Below are 25,810 nucleotides of genomic sequence, written 5' to 3'. Positions count from 1 at the left end.
AAAATGACTATTAAAATAAGCATCTTACTGCGAGATTCTACCCATAACTCTCCTGGCTAAACATGCAGTCCAAAATCAGCTTCACGACAAGTAGGCAAGAAACTTAAAATTCATTGATCGATCAAAACACAACCCAACACAACTCAAATGAACATACTCCTGCCATTTTACCTACATTTAGGAATAATAAACATTCTTTACTTAGCAAAAGCAGAATCTTGAAAATTAGGACTACTTACAGAAGAGGAAATCACTCAACAAAGTGTTTTAACTCTAACTGTCCCATCTTTTATCCAGTGCCTTGATCACTATAAGGCAACATTATCTAGTTTGAAAACACAAGAACATATATTCCCAACGAGCTAATGGAATTTTCTTATTAAACATATCCTTCACTAGCATTTTTAATTTTTGACCTGTACTTTCAAAATCAAAGAAATTTTCAATGTATAAATGGGCTTACCATTTGTGCTGCTTTAAATATTTTCCCATCCCATTCAATTGCCGCATATACAGCCCAAGGACTCTGCATACGCTTAGATGGCAAATCACCTCTGGTGATTGTACCTTTGTAACAGCTGAATTTTATTTGTTTGTCATATTTCTCATGGCACTCCTTAAGCCACATGGCAAATTCTCTGTCTATCTTCATCCTCTGCTCCTGAAAGGGAAACTGGGGTTACACTTCAAAAATAAACAAAACAAAAATCAAACAGCAAGCAAGGAATCAATTATTAAATTGGACATTTGAAAACAAGATCATTGACAGAGACTAAAGACCCAGTATTGGGTTATAAATGCAAAGAAGCTTCTAAAAACTCTTAAAAAATACATTTTTTAAAAAAAGATGATGCAAGAAATCATGAATAAATAAATAGCAAAATGCTGGAAACATTCCGGTGAGGCAGCATCCTTAGAAAATGGTATCAGGTCATAGGTACAGATCCTCGGTGAAGTTAGGCTCTGTTAGAACCTTTGACCTGAAGCATTGATTATTTCTCTTTCTACACATGATGGCTAATCTGCTTTAGAGTCTTGAATTTTGGAGCACTACAGCACAGAAACAGGCCCTTCAGCCCATCTAATCCATCCAGTGTTCTATTTCTGGCCCTACCGCTTTAGTTCCATGATGAAAACATTACCTAAAGGATTTTACAATTATAAATTTCTGAGGAATAATTAGTGAACTGTTTCTTCCTCAGGAGAAACACACAAAAATAGGGGCCAAAGAAAGCAAATAAGAAATGTTTCCATGGTGTCATTTCAAAAATTAAGCAGAATTTATGAAGCAAATCAGCTGCATGTTCTAAAATACTAAGTTCCTCCAAAAGAGCATTTGCAATGGATTTGAGAACAAAATGTCCTTTGTACTAATTAAACACCTGACAACCTTCAGAAAAACCATAAATTAAAACGGTTTAAATTAAACTAATAAAGGGTTACAGATCTTAGCCTCCAGTAATTAAAATATTTAATAGTAAAAATATATGTGCATGGATAAATGCACGTACCTCGGGCATCAGCTCAATGAAGATCCCACTCATTGCTGCTTTAATGCTACAAGTCAAAACATCTACCTACACTGTTATAAAGGGTATTCTACAACCAAGGAAATGTTTCCTGGTCCATTTTCAGTAGGCTGCCTCATTTCTGAACTACTTAGACAATAGCTGCAGGAGTAGGCCATTCGGCCATTCACTGTGATCATGGCTGATCATCCACAATCAGTACCCTGTTCCTGCCTTCTCCCCATATCCCCTGACTTTGCTATCTTTAAAAGCTCCATCTAACTCTCTCTTGAAAGCATCCAGAGAATTGGCCTCCACTGCCTTCTGAAGCAGAGCATTTATATTAGTCTGCTTCATTACATCAAGTTCATGCTTGAGACTCACAAGATTATGCTCTGGAGCAACCTACCTAGAGAAACATTTGGTTATATCATAAAGCAGAATCTCTGTCTCTCCTCTGCTATGTCTGGATTTATTAGCAGTTATAGCATAGACTGCCAAAGCAAAATTTGAGGGGCCTGTACAATTTTTACTTCAAAGATGTTGGTGATGATGCTTCTACACACTATTATTACAGAGAACAGCAAATAGTGAACTATACTCAAGTGGGCACTTTTTTTCGTACACCTGCTTGATAATGCAAATAGCTAATCAGCCAATCATGTGGCAGCAACTCCATGCATAAAAGCATACAGACATGGTCAAGAAGTTCTAGTTGTTGTTCAGAACGGTGAAGAAATATGATCAAAGTGACTCTGATCATGGAATGGTTGTTAGTGCCAGATGGGATAGTTCTCAGAGACTGCTAATCTCCTGGGATTTTCATGCACTAATCTCTAGTTTTCAGAAAACAGTCCAAAAAACAAAATACACCCATTGAGTGTTAGTTCTGTGGGTAAAAACACCTTGTTGATGAAGAGGTCAGGAGTAAGGCCAGACTGGTTCAAGCTGACAGGAAAGTAGCAGTAACTCAAATAACCACTTGTTATTGGCCTACCATCCTAACAGGTCAACAGCAGATGCCATTTAATTGGCTCTTCACTCAACCCTGGAACATCCAGACAGCAAAGATACATGCATCAGGATGCTCTTCATTTCTTCACCATTCTGAGTCATTGACAATGGCTCAGCAATCAATATTAGTATCCCCTCAAAACTAATCAATAAGCTTAAATACATAGGCCTCAACCCTCGTGCAACTGAATCCTCAATTACCTCACTTGCATATCTCAGTCAGCTTAGACTGGCAAAAACATCTCCTCCACAATCTCCATCAGTACAGGTGCACCACGAGGCTGGGCACTTAGCCCCTGCACTACTCGCTTTATAACTGCAAGGCTAAGCACAGCTTCAAAGCCATATTTAAGTTTGCTGACAACACTACTGCTGTAGGCCAAATCAAAGGTGGTGACGGATCAGCATATAGGAGGGAGATTGAGAATCTTGTTGGGTGATGCTACATCAACAACCTCTCACTCAATGTCAGCAAGCTGATTATTAACTTCAGGAAGAGGAAACCGGAGTCCTCATCAGGAGATTAGAGTGGAAAGAGTCAGCAACTAAGCTTTTTTGGTGTTATCATGTCCGAGAATCTCCCCTGGATCCAGCACGAAAGTGCCTTTACAAAGAAAGCATGCAAATGCCTCTACTTTCTTAGAAGTTTACAAAGATCCAGCATGTCATCTAAAACTTTGACTAACTTCTAAAGATACGTGGTGGAGAATAAGTATATTGACAGGTTGCTTCCTGGTATGGAAACACCAATACCATTCCTTGAATGGAAAATGCTACAAACAGTAGTGGATACAGCCCAGTTCATTACGGTAAAGCCCTCTCCACCACTGAGCATATCTACATGGAACATCATTGCAGGAAAGCAGCATTTGTCAAGGACCCCACAATCTAAGTCCCATGGTCTCTTCTCACTGCTCCCACCAGGAAGCTGGTACAGAAGTCTCACGACCAACACCACCAAGTTCAGGAACAGATATTACCCCTCAACCACACTCTTAAACCAGAGGGGATAATTTCACTCAACTTCACTTGCTGCATCACTGAACTGTTTCCACAACCAATAGACTCACTTTCAAGCACTCTACAACTTACTTTCTCAATATTCATTACCAATTTATTTATTTATTATTATTATTTTGGTTTTCCCCCCTCAGCACAGTTTGCTGTCTTTTCCACATTGGTTGCTATCCCTCCTATTGGGTTGGGGCTTTCATTGATTCTATTGTTTCTAGTATTTATTGTGAATACCCACAAGAAAATGAATCTCAGTGTTGAATAGGGTGACACATATGTAATTGGATAGTAAATTTACTTTGAATTTTGTTATTACTGTGGTATGCAGAAGTTGAAGACCACAAACATACACTCAATGGCCACTTTATTAGATACAGAAGGTACTTAGCAAATTGGCCTCAGAGTATATAATGAAATTGTGTTTTTTGCTATGTGTATGTTTTTAACCATTTTGTTATATACAGAGTTCATGGGTATTGGCTTAGTTTAATAAATTAATACATATCCAAACTCGGATGAATGCAAAATTTGAGTAATAGTCTTCACATGTAATTGCTACTACTCCATTCAATGTGTTATTATGAACACCTTTTTCATCTTTGTAAAATTTAAACCCAAATCAATTTCATGAAAAACTTGCCTCAGCAGCAAAAAATACTTCATTGTCTAGTACTCTGCAGTTGACTGGAGAGTTGACTCTACACTGCTGGGTATCCTGTTGCAGCTTGCTTGGCATCTTAAATTGAGAAATATTGATGTTGATACTCAAGGATCCTCAACACAAAGAACAAAAAATTACGTGTATTTTAATTTTCTACACTGCTACTGAATTAATCAACCCATAGTGTCTGTAGTGGATTGCTCATCCTATAGATGGCTTGCACATCTTCTCAGAAGGTAGAGGTCCAAAGCTTTCCATCTCAGAATGATAACTTTTGTAATGTCTGCTAAATTAATGCTTTTCAACATTCTCTTGCCCTCATACTCACAAACCCTTCCACAGTGACACCAATGTAATACCAGGGAAGTGGGAACTCAGGAATTATTTGGTTAGCGAATCATAAAATATCACTGAATCTCAATATAGCATGCAAAAATATAAGGGAGCAGAATTAAGATGGCCCAAGTGACAAAACAGTTCAAAATATTCAGGTTTACCAGTTAGAAATAGTATCCCATGAAGTCCCTCAAGTCTGATCAGCCACCAAGACGATGACTTATCTAACCTTTGTCCTCATTCCATAACATGCAACTTCACTTGTTAAAAGCTCTTAACCTTCAATATTTCCATTAGCACAGAACTAACATTCTCTGGGATTCAGCATTCAGCAGTCCCATTAATCACTCCAATGAATAAAAACCCTGAGTTCTGTCTACGACCCATTACCCCGACTCCATGTTTCCTAGTTCTACCTTTGATAATCAAGGGCATCTTCTGGGCATCTACCCTGCCAAGCCCAATTCGAATTGCAGGCTTCAGTGAGATTCTCCCAAAATTCCAAAGAAAAAGCTAATTCTATGCAGTGGATCAGGCCTCTCAGTCCCTTGAGCCTACTCTATCATTTATGAAAGCTGAATCTGGATACACACAACACCATACTCCCTTACTCTCCCACACACACTTTTCACCGCCTTGTTTTCCAATATCTAAATATTTAACTCTGTCTTAATATTCAAAGATTAATTCCACCACTACGGCAAAGCACTCTGAAGATTCAGGATCTTATTTGACTTGTTTTGAATTCCAGGATATTCAAAAGCCTAGCTTGACTGACCTTTAACTACAAGGTAACCTGGCTCTTCTATGTATCAGATTCATACTTCCTTACATCATAGGAAGCTATTTTAACTCAAGTCCACACCAGCTATTGGAACAATTCCTTTAATTTCTCAAGTAACCCATTTAGTGATAAATATTCCAGATGTTTCACGAATGTAACTAATACAAAACATCCCCACATTTGTATCCAATTATCCTTGCAGTAAACTATAATTTATTATCTTTCATAATTCCCTGCTGCAGCGGTCTTTTGCCCTTCATGGATCAGGGCATGCCAATTCTCTTGCACATCTCAAAACTCTGTAATAACCTACCGTTGAAATAAAATGCTTCTTTATATTTTTTTCTGTTAAAATAGATAATTCCACATGTTCTTCATTTCTATTTGCAAGATCTTTGCCCACTTACATCACCTACCAATATCCTTTGGCAGTTTCTTATGCCCTCTTCATAACTCTCTGTTTTTTTTGTGCCATCAGCAAATTTAGCAACCATATCTTCATTCCCTTCTTCTAAGTCACTCATAAACTTTGAGGCTGCAGCACCCATCTCATGGCACACTATTCAGTACATCCTCCTACCAGAAATATATCCATTCAGGTTTCTGTTAGCAAGACAATTGCCTAATCCACCCATCATTACCTTCTACACCAAGAGTTATATAATAATCCCAGTTAACTAGCTTATCAAGCACTTTTTGGAAATCCTTGTATATCCACAGGCTCCCATTATCCACAAAACTTCACATTATGCCCTGTGATCAAGGTAGTTAATATCATCTAATATTCTCACTACTACTTACTTTAAGGCATCCATAAATTCATGTTACCCACATCCCTTTTTTTTTTGCATAAAGGAATTACGTTTTGAGATCTTCCCATTTAATAGAGCCTTCTTTATCAAGGGAACTTTGGAAAATTAAAACAATTTAACTACCTCATTACACTTCTGCTTTCCTAAGAAAATGTAGCTCCAAAACTTGCTCAGTATCACTTCCCTGGTGTTTGACATGTACACTTGCTCTGCGACTTCCTTAAATTCCAGTTTCGTGTCCCCTCCCTTTGAATTTCTCTTAGTTATAATATACACATTTGCTATAGATGCTGCCTGACCTGCTGTGTGTCTGTAGAATTGTGTGTGCATTACTCTGGATTTCCAGCATCTGCAGAATCTATTTCTCTGTATTCTAAAATTCTCTGGATGTCTTCCAGCACATCTCAGATTACCCAAAATAGCTGCCTCTAAACATAATTTAATAACTTAACATTCAAATAATACTGCTGATGCATTCTTCCAAGAGGATAACTACAAACCCCATTTTCAGAAAAGTTGGGATATTTTCCAAAATGCAATAAAAACAAAAATCTGTGATATATTAATTCATGTGAACCTTTATTTAACTGACAAAAGTACAAAGAAAAGAATTTCAATAGTTTTACTGACCAACTTAATTATATTTTGTAAATATACACAAATTTATAATTTGATGGCTGTAACACACTCAACAAAAGTTGGGACAGAGGCATGTTTACCATTGTGTTACATCACCTTTCCTTGTAATAACATTTTTTAATCGTTTTGGAAATGAGGATACTAATTGTAGTAGATTTGCAATTGGAAATTTTGTCCATTCTTGCTTGATATAGGACTTCAGCTGCTCAACAGTCTGTGGTCTCGTTGTCTGATTCTCCTCTTCATGATTCACCATACATTTTCAATAGGAGATAGATATGGACTGGCAGCAGGCCAGTCAAGCACACGCACTGTGTGTCTACAAAGCCACGCTGTTGTAGCCCGTGCAGAATGTGGTCTGGCATTGTCCTGCTGAAATAAGCATGCACATCCCGGGAAGAGATGTTGCCTTGATGGCAACACATGTCTCTATAAAATCCTAATATACGCCTGAGTCAATGGTACTTTCACATACATGCAACTCACCCATACCGTGGGCACTGCTGCACCCCCATACCATCAGAGATGCTGGCTTTTGCACCTTTCGCTGATAATATCAGGATGGCCATTTTCATCTTTGGCACGGAGAATCCGACGCCCATTTTTTTCCGAAAACGAGCTGAAATGAGGACTCATCTGACTACAGCACACGGTTCCAGTCTTTCGGTCCATCTGAGATGAGCTCGGGCCCAGAGAACTCGCCGGCGTTTCTGCATAGAGTTGATGTAAGGCTTCCTCCTTGTGTAATACAGTTTCAAGTTGCATTTCTGGATGCAGTGACGGACTGCGTTAAGTGACAATGGTTTTCCGAAGTACTCCTGAGCGCAGGTGGCTATAATTGTCACAGTAGCATGACGGTTTCTTAGGCAGTGCCGCCTGAGGGCTCGAAGATCACGCGCATTCAACAGTGGTTTCCGACCTTGCCCTTTATGCACTGAGATGTCTCTGAATCTTTTCACATTATGTACTGTAGATGTTGAAAGATCTAAATTCTCTGCAATCTTGCATTGGGAAATGTTCCTTTTGAACTGACTAACAATTCTCTCACGAATTTTGGCACAAAGGGATGAGCCACGACCCATCCTTGCTTACAAAGACTGAGCCTTTGATGGACACTACTTTTATACCCAGTCATGATACCTCACCTGCTACCAATTAGCCTGCTTAATATGGAGTCTTCCAAACCGGTGTTACTTGAATATTCTGTGCACTTTTCAAACTTATTTTAACTCTGTCCCAACTTTTGTTGAGTGTGTTGCAGCCATCAAATTCTAAATTTGTGTATATTTACAAAATACAATTAAGTTGGTCAGTAAAACTATTGAAAATCTTTTCTTTGTACTTTTGTCAGTTAAATAAAGGTTCACGTGAATTAACATATCACAGATTTTTGTTTTTATTGCATTTTGGAAAATATCCCAACTTTTCTGGAAATGGGGTTTGTACATACTTCCCATCATCCACTTCCCCCTCCAAATCACTAAGTGTCATATCCCTCCACTTGGGCAGTTCTCATGACCACCTGTAACCTACTATATATCACAAGCTATAATCTACTTGTTTGGCCCAAATCTTTAATTTCTGACTAGAAAAAGAAATTGGCATATGTCTCTGTGATAATAAAAGTTATTTTGCCCATGCAACTTGTCAAAATCTGAGTCTGATGGGTTGCAAAAAAAACACACTGCACTCAATTTAACCAAAAGTAATACTATTTAGTACAAATAAAAGCATACTTATCCATCTCTAACCAAATAAAGAAATTCGGTTTATTACCTGGCCATTCACAACACGTGTGAAAAGTGTGTTCTTGTCCTTCAACTTCAATTCCAAATCCATAAACGTCAACTTGTTGGTGCTGACCTGAAATTTATCATTGGTGAAAAGCACACCAGAGATCCTGTTGAAACATTCCAGTGCCACAAGTCCTCTTTTCTTGGGGGGTGCACAAAACTCAAAACTAAAAAGCAAAGATTATTGACTTGAATTCTTTTAGTCAGAGAGCACCACAGAACAGAAACAGGTCCTTCAGCCAATCTAGTCCAAGCTGACCTGTTTCTCTATTGCACTTCTACTCTATTGTATTTTATTTTTCCTACAAATGCCTAAAAGGAACTACATTTCAAGATAGTATATCATACCATATCGATAATTCAACAATAAACTTTACTATAACTTTTCTGCCTAATCCTATCTTCCCACACCCAGACCATATTACTCTATACATCTCTCCTCTACGTGCCAATCCAAATTTCACATTACAATTGAACCCACATCCATTACCTCCGTCGGCATCTCATTCCAAACTCTCACCATCTTCTAAGTGAACAAAGTTCCCCTTAAATATTTCACCTTTCACTCGAAAAATATGACCTCGAGTTCGAGTCTCACTCAACCTCGGGAAAAAGCCTGCATGAATTTACTCTTATATTTACACTTATATAGATAAATACCAGATGCTAGGACTCAACACTATGCTCCCTTAACTTTATCCAGTTTTGACACTAACACTGTGAAGAAATTATTTAAGTCTAAAGTCTGGCTTTAAAATTTGAGGGTTAAAAAGGGAGCAGAAAAGCCTGATGACAGATTTTGCACCATTTAAATAACTTAAAAACTTCATTACAAAATGAAGATAAAACATTCAGCAAATGTGCTCCAGTGCCGGATTTGAGATTGAGGTTGACAGTAAGTTATCCATTTCTTTTGGTAACTGATTCAATAACTTCAAACAGCACATGTACACAAAGAACATGTAAATTATTCAACACCAACAAGACAGTTAAACATGATGTCACAAAAACATATCGACTTTGCCCAATTACCTGAATTCTTTAAAGCACCCTACAAACAGTATGTTAATTATCTTCTAACAGCTACACTATCACAGATGGTATATTAGCCTGCTTTCCACCCCCTTTTATGTGTAAAGGTGCTACATTTGCTATCTTCCCATCTAATGGAGCCGACCATATGTTTGGAAAGTGGGCAAATAAAAATATGTTATCATCCGAGTGATGGGTTAAAATAATCTAAAATAATTTATCTTAGATATCCTATCCTATGTGTTGAAAAAGTTGCAATTCTGTATGAGTAGCAGGATTGAAAATTAAGATCAAAATATCCCATGCAGGTTATAACATTACCTAAAAAGTGGCTAGATAGTTCCAAAAGCAAGAAAGTAGACATCCAGTTACATTAACTACATCAATAATATGAGCCTTCAAAATCCAAGACAGGACAAGTTAAAATACCTCATCTTAATAGTTACAACTATCACACAGAGTATTACTGTAGTTTATCCAATGAACAACTAGGTAATAATTAAGCCACACTGTTTTGGTCATGTACAAATAGATTGGACAGCTGATCATTACAATCTGGATGCCTTGACTGTAGAATGGGATAAATATTATTTGGTTCTTGATCACTGTTCAGTAACCTTCTAGCTGAATGCAACAAAATAGTACAACACAGTGCAACAAAAATAAGTGGCATTAACAGAGAATCTACTAATTAAACCATCTCAAACCAAGATGAAATAAGCTACAGTACCATGAAATAGTCTAGGGCTAGGGCTCCAAGTTATAAAAAGCATTAGTACTTCTAAAGTCATAGCTTAGCAAAATCATTAACACTGAAAAGTAACTTGAGAACCCCAATAGTATGCTTATCCTTACTCTTCCACAGTGGTGTATGGTATTAATCTTCCATTCCAAAAGCATTCAAATATTGGTCTTCTTCCTCTGGCCCCTTTATCAACAGAATAGCAGTCTTCCTCATCATCATCAGCAGCATCTACAAAGTCAAGAAGTTCAGGTTTAAACGGTTGAGGACTGAATTAACAGAAATACCTTCTTCTCCATTCTTGCTATTACTTAAAGTACATTGCACGTTTTCACAATCAATATACAAATTATAAGTTCATGTGAACTGAAAATTTAAGTTAGATTGATAGCAAACTGCAAAAATAACACCAGCACACACAAAGCTTCAGGAACTCAGCAGATCACAGCACTTATAATGAAATGGGCAGTCGATGTTTTGGATTGTGGCCTTTCATCTGGACAGAAAGAGAAGGGATGGATCAAGAGCAGGTAAATGATTGGTATATCCAGACGAGAAAATCTGCAGATGTTGGAAATCCAAGCAACACACACAAAATGCTGGAGGAAGTCAGCAGGCCAGGCAGCATCAATGGAAAGGAGTATACAATTGATGTTTTGGGCTGAGGCCATTCATCAGGACTATATCAGTACTAGGTATACCCAGAGTTATTTTGGGCAGAAGGGTGGGGAGGGTTGTGGTTGAGAAGGAGGGGTGATAGGCATAATGAGAATAACACCAAAAGATAAACAGTGAAAAGACTAAACTACTGCAGGTTTAATAATAAACTAACTGAATTCTCTTGGAGATTTAAAAACCACTGTGTCACTACTGGTAATTTGTTGCTGAAGATAGAAAATTCTTAAGATATGTATTTATATACAAACATTCCTTTTGAACAAGGTTTAGTTTTTGAAGTTCAAGATATCTTATCTTTAATAAAACAACCAGGTCTGTTCTTTAATATTCACATTAAAATCAAAATTCAGCTGAGTTGGGAAGAAAGCATGGAAACAAAAAACTTCAGATCCACAATATAAAGGAATAACTTACTGCTCCCTTCAAAGGCTGCATATGTAAGAAACTATCTTTAAACAATTCCATATTGGAACAAAGTTATCCCTTCCCCACAACCAAGTCCATTATTTGACCATTGAAATGAAAAATAATCTTACTGAATGGGCAGCTAGTGTCTTCAGGGTAGGTTTCCTTATCATACAGGAAAGGATGATAACGTATTACTCCTTCTACAACCCCTTCACCTTCTACATGTGCTTTAAATTCAAAGCTGTCAGCTGCAGTGTTGATGAATAGAGTCTGCATGTCATCTTTTATTTCCCTTAGATTTACAATCTTAGGGACTTTTCCCTTCTCGAACATTGAGATCTAAAAAGGGACATGAAAAGGGACATCAGCACCGAAGATGCACTGCAATAAAATCAAGTTATGTTATCAGATCAAATTGTGATTAAGAAATCACTGAATAAATCCTCAGTTCATCAATTCAATCTTTTTGTATCTTAACATTTAAGGCTAAGAAGTTCAGAAAGAGGTATCCAGAAGAGTCACAGCATCACAGAAACAAACCCTTTTGCCCACCTCATCTAGAGTGGCATACAAAGGTTTGGGCACCCCGATCAAAATTTCTGTTACTGTGAATAGCTAAGCGAGTAAATGATGACCTGATTTCCAAAAGGCATAAAGTTAAAGATGACACACTTCTTTAATATTTTAAGCCAGATTATTTTTTTATTTCCATCTTTTACAGTTTCAAAATAACAAAAAAGGAAAAAGGCCCGAAGCAAAAGTTTGGGCACCCTGCATGGTCAGTACTTAGTAACACCCACTTTGGCAAGTATCACACCTTGTAATTGCTTTCTGTAGCCAGCTAGGAATCCTTCAATTCTTGTTTGGGGTATATTCGCCCATTCTTCCTTGCAAAAGGCTTCCAGTTCTGTGAGAATCTTGGGCCATTTTGCATGCACTGCTCTTTTGAAGTCTATCCACAGATTTTCAATGATGTTTAGGTTGGGGGACTGTGAGGCCCATGACAAAACCTCCAGCTTGTGCCTCTTGAGGTAGTCCATTGTGAATTCTGAGGTGTGTTTAGGATCATTATCCTGTTGTAGAAGCCAACCTCTTTTCATCTTCAGCTTTTTTTTTAAACAGACAGTGTGATGTTTGCTTCCAGAATTTGCTGGTATTTAATTGAATTCATTCTTCCCTCTACCAGTGAAATGTTCCTTTGTCATTGGGTGCAACACAAGCCCAAAGCATGATCGATACACCCCCGTGTTTAACAGTTGGAGAGGTGTTCTTTTCATGAAATTCTGCACCTTTCTTCTCCAATAATACCTTTGCTCATTGCGGCCAAAAAGTTCTATTTTAACTTCAACAGTCCACAGGACTTGTTTCCAAAATGCATCAGGCTTGTTTAGATGTTTCTGTGCAAATTTCTGATGCTGAATTTAGTTGTGAGGACGCAGGAAAGGTTTTCTTCTGATGACTCTTCCATGAAGGTCATATTTGTGCAGGTGTCGCTGCACAGTACAACAGTGTACCACCACTGCAGAGTCTGCTAAATCTTCCTGAAGGTCTTTTGCAGTCAAACGGTGGTTTTGATTTGCCTTTCCAGTAATCCTACAAGCAGTTCTGTCAGAAAGTTTTCTTGGTCTTCCAGACCTCAACTTGACCTCGACCGTTCCTGTTAACTGCCATTTCTTAATTACATTACGAACTGAAGAAACGGCTACCTGGAAACACTTTGCTATCTTCTTGTAGCTTTCTCCTGCTTTGTGGGCGTCATTTATTTTAATTTTCAGAGTGCTAAGCAGCTGCTTTGAGGAGCCCATGGCTGCTGATTGTTGGGGCAAGGTTTGAGTCAAGGTATTTATAAAGCTTTGAAATTTGCATCATCTGGCCTTTCCAAACAATGACTGTGAACAAGCCATAGCCCTAACAAGCTAATTAAGGTCTGAGACCTTGGTAAAAGTTATCTGAGAGCTCAAATCTCTTGGGGTGCCCAAACTTTTGCATGGTGCTTCTTTCCTTTTTTTCACTATAAAATTGTACAAAAAAATAATGTACTAACCTTGCTTAAAATGTTGAAAAGAATGTTTCAGCTTTAACTTTATGACTTTTGGAGATCAGTTCATCTTCTACTCACATAACTATTCACAGTAACAGAAATTTTGACAAGGGGTGCCCAAACTTGCATGCCACTGTATGCTAAACATGAAACCTATCTACATTAATCTCATTTGTCCACACACCAAGTTCATATCTTTCTTATGCAAATACCTTTCAAATGGTGTAATTGTATCTGCACCCACAACTTCCCTAGCAACTTGTTGCATTTTACCATACTTTGCACAATGTTTGTCCCCAATATTTTCTGCTCTCATATTAAATCCATACCCTCTATTTTTTAGACTTCCCCTGCTGTAGGGAAAAAAAACTGCTGATACATCCATTCTCATGGTTATGAATCTCCATAAAGATTATCCCTGGCCTCCAAAGTTTCAGAGAGAATAAACAATACGTCAAATTTCTTTTAAACCACAATCCTCTAGTCCAGGCAACACTCTGATGAACCTCTTCATCTCACTTTCTACTACTACCATACTACTATATCCTTCCTACTGCAGTACACAGAATTATTTATAATGTTCCAAGTGCATCCTGAGCAGTGATTTGTACAGCTACAATGTGACATCCTGACTCTTCCACTCCACACCTCCATGTCTGAACTTGCACCCAGAGTCCCTCCAAGGTAAACAATCCCAAAATGTGTTCACAACCCATACTGTTGTTATTGATTATGCCAAAATCTATTATTCTATACTTGCCTGGATTACATCCCATCTTCCCCATTCTGCACAAATTTCAAAATGATCCATCACATCAAAGTTCTGCATCCTCTTACCACATTTTTTTCCATTTACTACCCGTTTTTATATGGTCAACAAACTTACTAATTAGACCACCTATATTCTCATTCAAGTTTCCGTAGTATTCTCATAGCATGCACTGGTTAGACTCCAGTAAAAAAAAAACAACTTTCTACCTTCCAATACCTTCTACCTCCTATCACCAAATCCATCTTGAATCCTGTTTACAAAAACACTTGTGTCCTAACCTTGAGAAGAAAGGGAACAGATATAGAGTGCCTATAAAAAGTATTCACCGCCCTTGGAAGTTTTCATGTTCTATTGTTTTACAACATTGAATCACAGTGGATTTAATTTGGCTCTTTTGGCACTAATCAACAGAAAAGACTCATTTGTCTCAAAGTGAAAGCAAATTTGTACAAATTGGCCTAATTTTATTACAATTATTAAACAACAAAATAATTGATAGCATAATTACTCACCTCCTTCAAGTCAGTAGGCAGCAAATACAGCCTTGAATCTGTGTGGATAGGTCTCTATCAGCTTTGCACATCTGGCCACTGCAATTTTTCCCCATTCTGCTTCAAAAAATTGTTCAAGCTCTGTCAGATTGCATGGGGACCATGAATGAACAGCCCTTTTTCAAGTCCAGCCACAAATTCTCAATTGGTTTGAGGACCAGACTCTGACTTGGCTACTCCAGGACATTAACTTTGTTATTTTTTAAGCCATTCCTGTGTAGCTTTGGTTTTATGTTGGGGTCACTGTCTTCCTGAAAAACAAATCTTCTCCCAAGTTGCAGTTTTCTTGCAAACTAATTTAGGTTTTCCTCCAGGATTTCCCCTGTATTTTGCTACATTTATTTTATCCTCTACCTTCACACACCTTCTAAGGCCTACTGCAGTGAAGCATCCCCGCAATATGATGTGGCCACCACCATGCTTCATGGTAAGGGTAGTCTGTTTTTGATGATGCACAGCATTTGTATGCGCAGTCTCACCAACTGAGCTTGTAACTCCTCCAGAGTTGTGTCATAGGTCTCTTGGTGGCCTCCCTCACTAGTCCCCTTCTTGCACGGTCACTCAGCTTTTGGGGATGGCCATCTCTAGGTAGATTTACAGCTGTGCATATTTTTTCCATTTCTTGATGATTGACTTAACTGTACTCCAAGGGATATTCAGTGACTTGGAAATTTCCTTGCATCCATCTCTTCAATTGTGCTTTTCAATAGGAGTTGCTTGGAGTGCCCTTTTGTCTTCATGGTGTTGTTTTTGCCAGGATACTGACTCACCAGCAACTGGACCTTCCAGACAGAAGTGTTACTACAATCAATTGAAACACTTTGACTGCACATGGATGGTCTCCATTTAACTAATTATGTGACTTCTAAAACCAATTGCCTGTACCAGTGATGATTTGGTGTGTCATATTAAAGGGGGTGAATACTTATGCAGTCAATTATTTTGGGCTTTATATTTGTAATTAAATTCCATCACTCTGTAGAGATTTGTTTTCACTTTGACACGGAAGAGTCTTTTTCTGTTGACTCGTGTCAAAAAAACAAATTAAATCCACTGTGATCCAATGTTGTAAAAATAAAACACTAAAACTTCCAAGGAGGATGAATATTTTATAGACACTGTAATTATTATAATGACAAAATAACCTCAAATTCCAACAAATATCAAAACATATTTTCAATATATTTCCTATTAAAAAGTCTGCAAGAATAAAATTTAAAAATTAATAATCTTAAGTAATTAATACTTAAGAACTTTCCCATTACTTAGAAATTACAAATTTAAAATCATTTTCCATTTTTCCGCACATCATTTCTTTTCGACCCCCAAGATTTGTATAGCCATTGCCACTGAAATCAGCTCCCACAGTAAAAATTTCTCTGTTGGAGTTCTCTTTAAAACAGCAAATTCTTCATGAAATTGGACAATATAATTATTTGAGCTTTATTCAATGCTTTCATTCTTGATTCAACAACCCTTTTAAGACTTTTTCCTCACTTCAACTTAAAAATGCTTTAAAATTAACAAAATAAATAGACGTAAAATAAATTTGGATGTGCAGTGTGTTTACAGATCTGTTGCACATTTGGAACAAAGAAACACTGGAGCAAAAACATGGAGCATTGCATCATTTACGTGACTGGGGAAAGAAATAAATTAGATTTTAAAATCACCATTTCTTAATAAAAAGCAAATGAAACAACTCTAAATAAGAATGCAAGTAGGGAGCAAAAAGGCCCTTTGAGCTTATTCAGCTATTCAATGACTGATCTACCTCAACACCATTTTCCCACCTTATTTGTAAGTTACAAAATTATTCCAATATTCAGAACCCTGTCAATTTTAATTTGAATGAAATGAACTCAGCATTCACAATAGTGATGAGGTAGAGAATTTCAAAAATTGACTATCCTCCAAATGAACAAATTTCTCATTTCAGTACTAGACGGCCACACTTCATTCTGGCACTCTCCACACACCCAAACCCATGTGGCTGCACTAACTCCAGCTCTACTTACCTCAGCGAGAAGAAACATCCTCCTACATTCCCCAGTCAAGCCTTCTACATTATAAGGTCATCTCCCATTTTTTGTTTTAAAAACCTCAATAGAATAGAGGATCAGCCAAATTAATTTCCTCATTTGAAAGAGAGAAAGATGTACTAAGCAGTGTACCAGTCTAGTGAAACAATGCTGTAATCCCTCCTTATACAAGTATATTACATACAAAACTCCAAGTGTGGTTTCGTCCAGGTCCGCTAATAGTTTGAGCAACACCTCACGTACTCAAATAAACTTGCAAAGAACAACATGTTATCTTATGATTTTCTTCCACAATTTTTCCAGGAGACAACACAAAAGCATTATAAACTTGCCTCGATGTCAATATTGTTGAAATACCCGACTTCTTTATTGGCCTCCATGTCATTTCCTTTGGGTCCATGAACATAGTAGTGATAAATATGTCTAAGAATACAGCAAGAATATTAGTATTTTTCATCTATCAGTTAAAAATTGTCAGTAATATAGTAAATACAGAGCCAAAAATATAGTGTTTGAAACAAATAGATGTTGACACTAAGGAGATGATAGGCCTTCATAATCAAAGTTCATGCAAGGATATGAAATCTTAATTACTGTGTATTTAAAGACAAATATATCCTATTTCAGCATCTAAGATCTACAGGAAGAATCAGAATATTGACATCAAGTTGTTGTGGTGGCTTAAACTATTTCCCTTAAGTACGAAAGACCTGTGCTGATCAACTGGCTGGCATGTTCACCGATATCTTCACCATCTTGCTTCAGCAGTCTAAGTTAACCACCTGCTTCAGGCAAGCTTCAATTATACCAGTGTCTAAGAATGTGTTAACCTGCCTCAATGGCTATCATCCAGTAGCACTTACATCCACTGTAATGAAGTGTTTTAAGAGATTGGTGGTGAAACATATCAACTCCTGCCTGAGCAGCGACTTGGATTCACTTCAATATGTCTACTGTCAAAACAAATCAACAGCAGATGCAATCTCATTGGCTCTTCACTCAACCCTGGAATATCTGGACAGCAAAGATGCAAACGTCAGCATGCTCTTCATTGACTATAGCTCACCATTCAATACTATCATCTTCTCACAACTAATCAATAAGCTTTGAGACATAAAGCCTCAATACCTCCTGACATAACTGGATCCTGGATTTCCTCAATTGCAGACCCCAGTCAGCTCAGATTGGCAACATCTCCTCTACAATCTCCAACAGCACAGATGCACCCAAGGCTGTGTGCTTAGCCCCCTACTCTACTCATTTTATACTTAAAACTGTGAGGCTACACAGGTTGATATGGTGGTTAAGAAGGCTTTATTAGTCGAGGCACTGAGATCAAAAGTCAAGAGATTACGTTGCAACTTTATAAAATTCTGATTAGGCCACAACTGGAGTATTGCACACAGTTCTGGTCACCCCACTAGAGTTAGGATGTTGAGGCTTTGGAGAGAGTGCAGAAGTGGTTTACCAGGATGCTACCTGGTTTAGAGGCCATGTCCTATCATAAGAAGCTGGATAAACTTGGGTTGTTTTCTCTGGAGCAGCAGAGGTTGAGGGGAGATCTGATAGAGCTTTATAAGATTATAGGAGGCACTGAGAGAGCAAATAGGGAGTATCTGTTTCCCAGGGTTGAAATGTCTAATATGAGAGCGCATTCATTGAAGTTGAGAGGGGGTAGTTCAAAGATGATGTGAAGGGTAAGGTTTTTTTTTTACTCAGAGTGGTAGATACCTGGTATGGTGGTAAAGGCAAATATATTAGAGGCTTTTAAGAGACACTTAGATAGGTACATGGCTGTAAGGAAGATAGTGGGATATGGGCATTATATAGGTAGGAGGGATTAATGTCTGGGTGCTTTTGATTTGCATTTTTGCTGGCTTGGCACAACACTGACTGTAAGACCATCAGATATAGGAGCAGAATTTGGCCCATTGAGTCTGTTCCACCATTTCATCATGGTTAATCCAGTTTTCCTCTCAGCTCCAATCTCCTGTCTTCTCCCCACATCCCTTCATGCCCTGACCAATCAAGAATCTATCAGTCCCTGCCTTAAAATATTTAAAGTTTGTCCTCCACAGCTGCCTATGTCAAAGAATTCCACATATTCACCACCCTCTGGCTAAATAAATTCCTCATCTCCATTCTAAAAGAATGCCCCTCTGTTCTGAGTCTGTGTCCTCTGGTCTTAAGACTTCCCATCGCAGGAGACATCCTCTCCATATCCATTTTATCAAGACCTTTCACCGTTCAATAGATTTCAATGAGGTCACCCCTCATTCTTCTGAATTCCAGTGAATACAGGCTCAGAGCCATCACATTCTTCATATGACAAGCCATACAATCCTGGAATCATTTTCATGAGCCTCCTTTGAACCCTGTCCAGTTTCAGCACATCCTTTCCAAGATAAGGGGCCCAAAACTGCTCACAATATTCCAAGTGAGGTCTCACCAGCCCTTTATAAAGTTTTAACATTACGCCCTTGCTTTTATATTCTAGTACTTTTGAAATGAATGCTAACATTGCATTTGTCTTCCTCACTAAAGACTCAACCTGCAAATTAACCTTTAGGGAATCCTGCATAAGGACTCCCAAGTCCCTTTGCATCTCAGTTTTTTGTATTTTCTCTCTATTTAGAAAACAGTCATCCCCTTTATTTCTTCTACCAAAGTGCATGACCATATACAAACCCCATTTTCAGAAAAGTTGGGATATTTTCCAAAATGCAATAAAAACAAAAATCTGTGATCTGTTAATTCATGTGAACCTTTATTTAACTGACAAAAGTACAAAAAAAAGATTTTCAATAGTTTTACTGACCAACTTGATTGTATTTTGTAAATATACACAAATTTAGAATTTGATGGCTGCAAAACAAAAGTTGGGACAGAGTTAAAATAAGATTGAAAAGTGCACAGAATATTCAAGTAACACCGGTTTGGAAGACTCCACATTAAGCAGGCTAATTGGTAGCAGGTGAGGTATCATGACTGGGTATAAAGTAGTGTCCATCAAAGGCTCAGTCTTTGCAAGCAAGGATGGGTCGTGGCTCATCCCTTTGTGCCAAAATTCATGAGAGAATTGTTAGTCAGTTCAAAAGGAACATTTCCCAATGCAAGATTGCAGAGAATTTAGGTTTTTCAACATCTACAGTACATAATATTGTGAAAAGATTCAGAGACATCTCAGTGCGTAAAGGGCAAGGTCGGAAACCACTGTTGAATGCGCGTGATCTTCAAGCCCTCAGGCGGCACTGCCTAAGAAACCGTCATGCTACTGTGACAATTATAGCCACCTGAGCTCAGGAGTACTTTGGAAAACCATTGTCAATTAACACAGTCTGTCGCTGCATCCAGAAATGCAACTTGAAACTGTATTACGCAAGGAGGAAGCCATACATTAACTCTATGCTGAAACGCCGGCGAGTTCTCTGGTCCTGAGCTCATCTCAGATGGACCGAAAGACTGTGGAACAGTGTGCTGTAGTCAGATGAGTCAACATTTCAGCTAGTTTTCGGAAAAAACGGGCATCGAGTTCTCTGTGCCAAAGATGAAAACGACCATCCTGATTGTTATCAGCGAAAGGTGCAAAAGCCAGCATCTCTGATGGTATGGGGGTGCATCAGTGCCCACGGCATGGGTGAGTTGCATGTATGTGCAGGTACCACTGACTCTGAGGCGTATATTAGGATTTTAGAGAGGCATATGTTGCCATCAAGGCAAAGTCTCTTCCCGGGACGTGCATGCTTATTTCAGCAGGACAATGCCAGACCACATTCTGCACGGGCTACAACAGTGTGGCTTTGTAGACACAGAGTGCGTGTGCTTGACTGGCCTGCTGCCAGTCCAGATCTATCTCCTATTGAAAATGTATGGCGCATCATGAAGAGGAGAATCAGACAACGGAGACCATGGACTGTTGAGCAGCTGAAGTCTTATATCAAGCAAGAATGGACAAAATTTCTAATTGCAAATTTCCTACAATTAGTATCCTCAGTTCCAAAACAATTAAGAAGTGTTATTAAAAGGAAAGGTGATATAACACAATGGTAAACATGCCTCTGTCCCAGCTTTTGTTGAGTGTGCTGCAGCCATCAAATTCTAAATTTGTGTATATTTACAAAATACAATTGAGTTGGTCAGTAAAACTATTGAAAATCTTTTCTTTGTACTTTTGTCAGTTAAATAAAGGTTCACGTGAATTAACATATCACAGATTTTTGTTTTTATTGCATTTTGGAAAATATCCCAACTTTTCTGGAAATGGGGTTTGTACTTCCGAACACTGTATTCCATATGCCATTTCCATGCCCATTCTCCTAATCTGTCTAAGTCCTTCTGTACCCTCTTTACTTCCTCAAAACTACCTGCCCCCCCCCCCAGTTATCTTCATATTGTTGACAAACCTTTGAAAAAAGCCATCAATTCCATCATCCAAATCACTGACATATAATGTAAAAGGAATCAGTCCCAACACAGACCTTTGTGGAACACCACTAGTCACCAGTAGCCAGTCAGAAAAGGCTCCTTTCATTCTCACTCTTTTCCTCCTGCCAATCAGCCACTGCTTTATCCATTCAAGAATCTTTCCTGTAATAACATGGACTCATAACTTGTTAATCAGCCTCTTATGTGGCACCTTGTCAAAGGCCTTCTGAAAATTCAAGTACACAACATCAACCAATTCTCCTTTGTCTATCCTGTGTGTTACTTCTTCAAAGAATTCCAACAGATTAGTCAGGCAAGATTTTCCCTTGAGGAAACCATGCTGACTATTTTATCATGTGCCTCCAGGTATCCTGAGACCTCACCCTTAATCCAACACCTTCCCAACTACTGACGCCAGATTAGCTGGCTTATACTTTCCTTTCTTTTGCCCCTCTCCCTTAGTTACATACGCAATTTTCAAGTATTCTGGAACCATTCCAGAGCTTCGTGAGGCCAAATGGTCTGTTCATTTGTTTTGTTTGTTCTAAGCATAGCTCTAACGCCATATTTTCCACACCACCGTAGCTTGCAGAATCAAAGATGGTGACAAATCAGCATATAGGAGGGAAAATAAAAACCTGTCAGAGTGGTGCCACATAAACCTCTCATGCAATATTAGCAGGACCAAAGAGCTGATTACTGACTTCAGGAGGAGAAAAATGGAGATCCATGAGCGTCCCTCCTCAACTGGGTGGTACGGTGGGGGAGGGAAATCAGAGGTGGAGAGGGTCAACAACTTTAAATTCCTTGGTATTTTCATTTCAGAGGATCTGGCCTCGGTTCAGCATGTAAGTGCAATTACTAAGAAAACATGGCATTGACTCTACGTTCTTAGAGAATGTGAAGATTCAACATGTCATCCAAAACTGCAACAAACTTCTATAGATGTGTGGCCAAGAGTATATTGACTGGTTGTATTATGGCCTGGTATGGAAACACCAATGCCCTTGAATAGAAATGCTTGTACAAAGTAGTGGATAGAGCCCAGTCCATCATGGGTAAAACCCTCTCCACCATTGAGCAGGTGGTACAGGAGCCTCAGAAACCACACCACCAGGTTCAGGAACAGTTATTACCACTCAGCCATCAGGCTCTTGATCCAGAGGGGATAACTCCACTCAACCAACTCACTGAACTGTTTCCATTTTCAAGGACTTTAATCTCATGTTCTTAATATGTATTACTGATTAATAATTTTTTTTTGAATTTGTACAGTTCATTTTCTTTTTCACATTGGTTGTGTTCCGTCCTATCGGGGGCAGTCTTTTATCAATTCTATTATGTTTCTTGTACAGGATTCCCCCCCCCAATTCAAAGGTAGAGCATTCCTATGAAACCATTTATAAACCATTTATAAATGTCGTAAAGCGAAGAAGCAATTCCATTAATTTATATGGGAAAAATTTTTGAGCGTTCTCAGACCCAAATAAAACCTACCAAATCAAACCAAATAACACTAACATATAGTAAAGTATGATAAATATACACCCTATATAGAGTAGAAATATTGTATGTACGGTGTAGTTTCACTTATCAAAATTGGGAAGACAGCAAGCCAAAATCGATTTGGAGAAAAAAAAAACGGCATGTACACGCCTACGCACGCACGTACACGAATGCGCAAACAACTGCCCGCACAAGGTTTCACGGTCATTGTAGTCTTTCTCGGGGTAAACACACGTATGAAGCGGGCGTCTTTTTTTCGTAAAAGCGAAAATCCTCTTTGGTTAGCAAAAACAGGTACTAATGCAGGTCTTTTGTAACAGCGAGATGTCGTAAAGCGAACGTTCAAAAAACAGGGGACACCTGTATTCACTGTGAATACCCACAAGAAAATGAATTTCATGGTTGTATATGGTGACATACATGTACTTTGATAATAAATTCAATTTGAACTTTGGTAAGTATCAGAGGAACAAGAATCTGGTGAGGAAGGCTCAACAATTGCTCAATACAATAAACCAAGGACTAAACTGGAGCAGGTCACTATTCATTAACATACATCAGAGAAAAATATAGTAGTAAAACTGGCAAACTTTGATGTTGTCACCCTGTAGACAACAATAGATCCCTGTAGAATGCAAATAACAAGCAGTCCCAAATATTTTTAAAAACTACTTACATAGACATGACTGCATGGATCACATTTTAGATTCTATAAACTAAAATGCTAACATATTTCCCCATGAACAACTCCACTTATATCCACTTTTGGCCACAATATAGTTTATGGTAATAATGACATGAGGCTCAAGGTGAAATTCAGGTGACTTAATAGTTGATTGATGGATCAGAAGGTAGTTACATTCATGTTTGACACTTGCTACTTACGCCAATTGCCGAGTCCAGAGATGAAAGTAGCTCTTCAAGTATTGTATGTGGGCTTGCTGAACTCCTGTAATTACTACAGCAGTAAAGCTTTCCTTGTTTTTTTCTTCCATTATGAGACTATGAAGGAATCGTTCATCTTCACTAGTGACATGCATTGAATCAGTTGGCTATTGATAAAGAAACATTTAGTATAGCAGAATGATTTTCTGTCACTTAACAGCCAAATTTTAAGCAAAAAGATTTCAAAATGCACACCATTTTTCTCAACAACTAAATATCTACCATCTGAACCAACATCCATGTACAAAAACTGAATTTAAATGGGTTAATCGACATCCTAGAATTGTGTGTCCAGTCCTGATAAAGGGTCTCAGCCCGAAACATCAACTGTACTCTTTTCCAAAGATGCTGCCTGGCCTGCTGAGTTCATCCAGCATTTTGCTTGGATTTTGGCTTGTTTGTGATTGGATGCTACACTGCAAAGCCTCTTCCAGGGATGCCTACCCTGAAGAAGTTTAAATCTTCCCTTCAACGGGAATTCAGTGAAACCCTCACTCACTCTGTGACCTCATGCTTACAACAGCCATGTATCTTTTCTGGGAACATGTCACCAGTCAACTTCCCAGCTCTTTACTTCATCCTCCCCCCCCCCCCTCCCAGTTTCACCTATCATCTTGTGTTTCTCCCTCCCCTCCCCCATCTTTTAAATCTACTCATCTTTTTTTCTCCAGTCCTGCTGAAGGATCTCAGCCCGAAATGTCGACTGTATTGTTTTCAACAGATGCTACCTGGCCGGCTGAGTTCCTCCAGCACTTTGTGTGTGTTACTTGGATTTCCAGCAGCTGCAGATTTTCCCTTGACTGCATGATTAAACTGCCTCAGCTTCATCTATGTTAACTAATCAGTTGCATGTAATAAGCAAATTAATTCATTTGACTTCAATCCAAATTCATTTAGTTACCAGGTACATGCAATTAGTAATGGCATGCAAAACATTAATTTCATCAGACCACATTATTCAAAAATCTATTGGGATTAAACAAAAGTCATATTTTCCCTCAATTGGATTGCCACTCTAAAATGCAAAGGCGTCAAATACACTACCTTTCTGTTCCTGATGAACCCGCTGTATATTGCCTCCTTATTTTTTTCTTTCTTCTCAAAGTCATCTTTTGAAAGTATCAGCTCATGCACATCTTGTGAATCTGTTGGTTTGGTTATCATCTGGGGATAAAAAGTCTTGCTAAAACATGCAATTGGAAAACAAATTTTCACCCATTATATTTTGATTCTTATAAATTAAATGACTACTACAAATAGTTGGTGAAAAATGTAACTACTGCATTCTTGAATTAACCAATTTTTAAAAAATACATAACATCTCATAAATTATACTTTTGCGTAAGTAGTAATGAGTATATAATTTCAGCAAAATATTAATAAGTATACCAAAATTCAGTTCTGATGTCTTCAGTATATTCCAATTAAACATGTTGCTTTCTGCACTGATGCAGTAATGTATTATTTTTCAAAAATCTTTTGAAATGAAACCATGATTACAGAATAATTTACTGAGATATCATGTTGTATAATTTTATGTAGATTAGAACTAACTTTGGCTTTTCCACATAAATAATTTAAATTCACTGTAAGGCTAAAAACACAAATACTTTGAAGTATTACATTTCAAGGAAGTACAGGTCCACTCTCGATTACAAGTGCCTGATTCACGAATAGCCTGGACATTTGGGAGACAGGCAGGATGAATTTGTCAGTTGCAGAGCGGCTACAACACTATCTGTCAAGAAGGAACAGACCAGTTCCATATGCCCTCGCCCAACCCCAACATCACAACAAACAAGAGCTAGATAAAGTGGATTGAGCTGAGCAGGATCAAAAGCACTAAGACTCACTCATTCACCAAATCATTGACACCAGCTTGTTGCTGCTCTTCCTGCACCTGCACCCTCTCTCTTCACAGATGTTTTGTGCATTTCAGGGTTACCAACAGTTCTCAGGAATTGCCTCCAGGAAGATCAACTTAATGTGATATCTAACTACACACAGTTCCTACTTTGCCTTCAGTTTTTCCAACAAAGATATGATTCACCCAACTTCTATAGGAACACATATGTTCTAGTCTCATCAGAAGAACTTGAAAGAAAAA

The 25,810-nt window shown here is 38.2% G+C and overlaps 1 protein-coding gene across 2 annotated transcripts in view; it reads right to left on the bottom strand.

The window, feature by feature from the left end:
* Positions 1-25,810, bottom strand: part of smchd1 (structural maintenance of chromosomes flexible hinge domain containing 1) — a 185,485-nt gene that overhangs the window by 137,511 nt on the left and 22,164 nt on the right. For both annotated transcript variants that reach the window (XM_073043659.1, XM_073043666.1), the window contains exons 7-13: positions 24,748-24,867; positions 23,644-23,810; positions 17,160-17,250; positions 11,550-11,760; positions 10,449-10,566; positions 8,545-8,728; positions 464-661 (exon numbers count right to left, since the gene is read on the bottom strand). In XM_073043659.1, coding sequence (XP_072899760.1) covers positions 464-661; positions 8,545-8,728; positions 10,449-10,566; positions 11,550-11,760; positions 17,160-17,250; positions 23,644-23,810; positions 24,748-24,867 — 1,089 coding nt within the window. The remainder of the gene's footprint in view (positions 1-463; positions 662-8,544; positions 8,729-10,448; positions 10,567-11,549; positions 11,761-17,159; positions 17,251-23,643; positions 23,811-24,747; positions 24,868-25,810) is intronic.

The sequence above is a fragment of the Hemitrygon akajei genome, chromosome 1 (genome assembly GCF_048418815.1).
Source record: "Hemitrygon akajei chromosome 1, sHemAka1.3, whole genome shotgun sequence".
In the NCBI taxonomy this organism is placed as follows: Eukaryota; Metazoa; Chordata; class Chondrichthyes; order Myliobatiformes; family Dasyatidae; genus Hemitrygon; species Hemitrygon akajei.
This window is presented reverse-complemented; position numbering and strand designations above follow the sequence as displayed.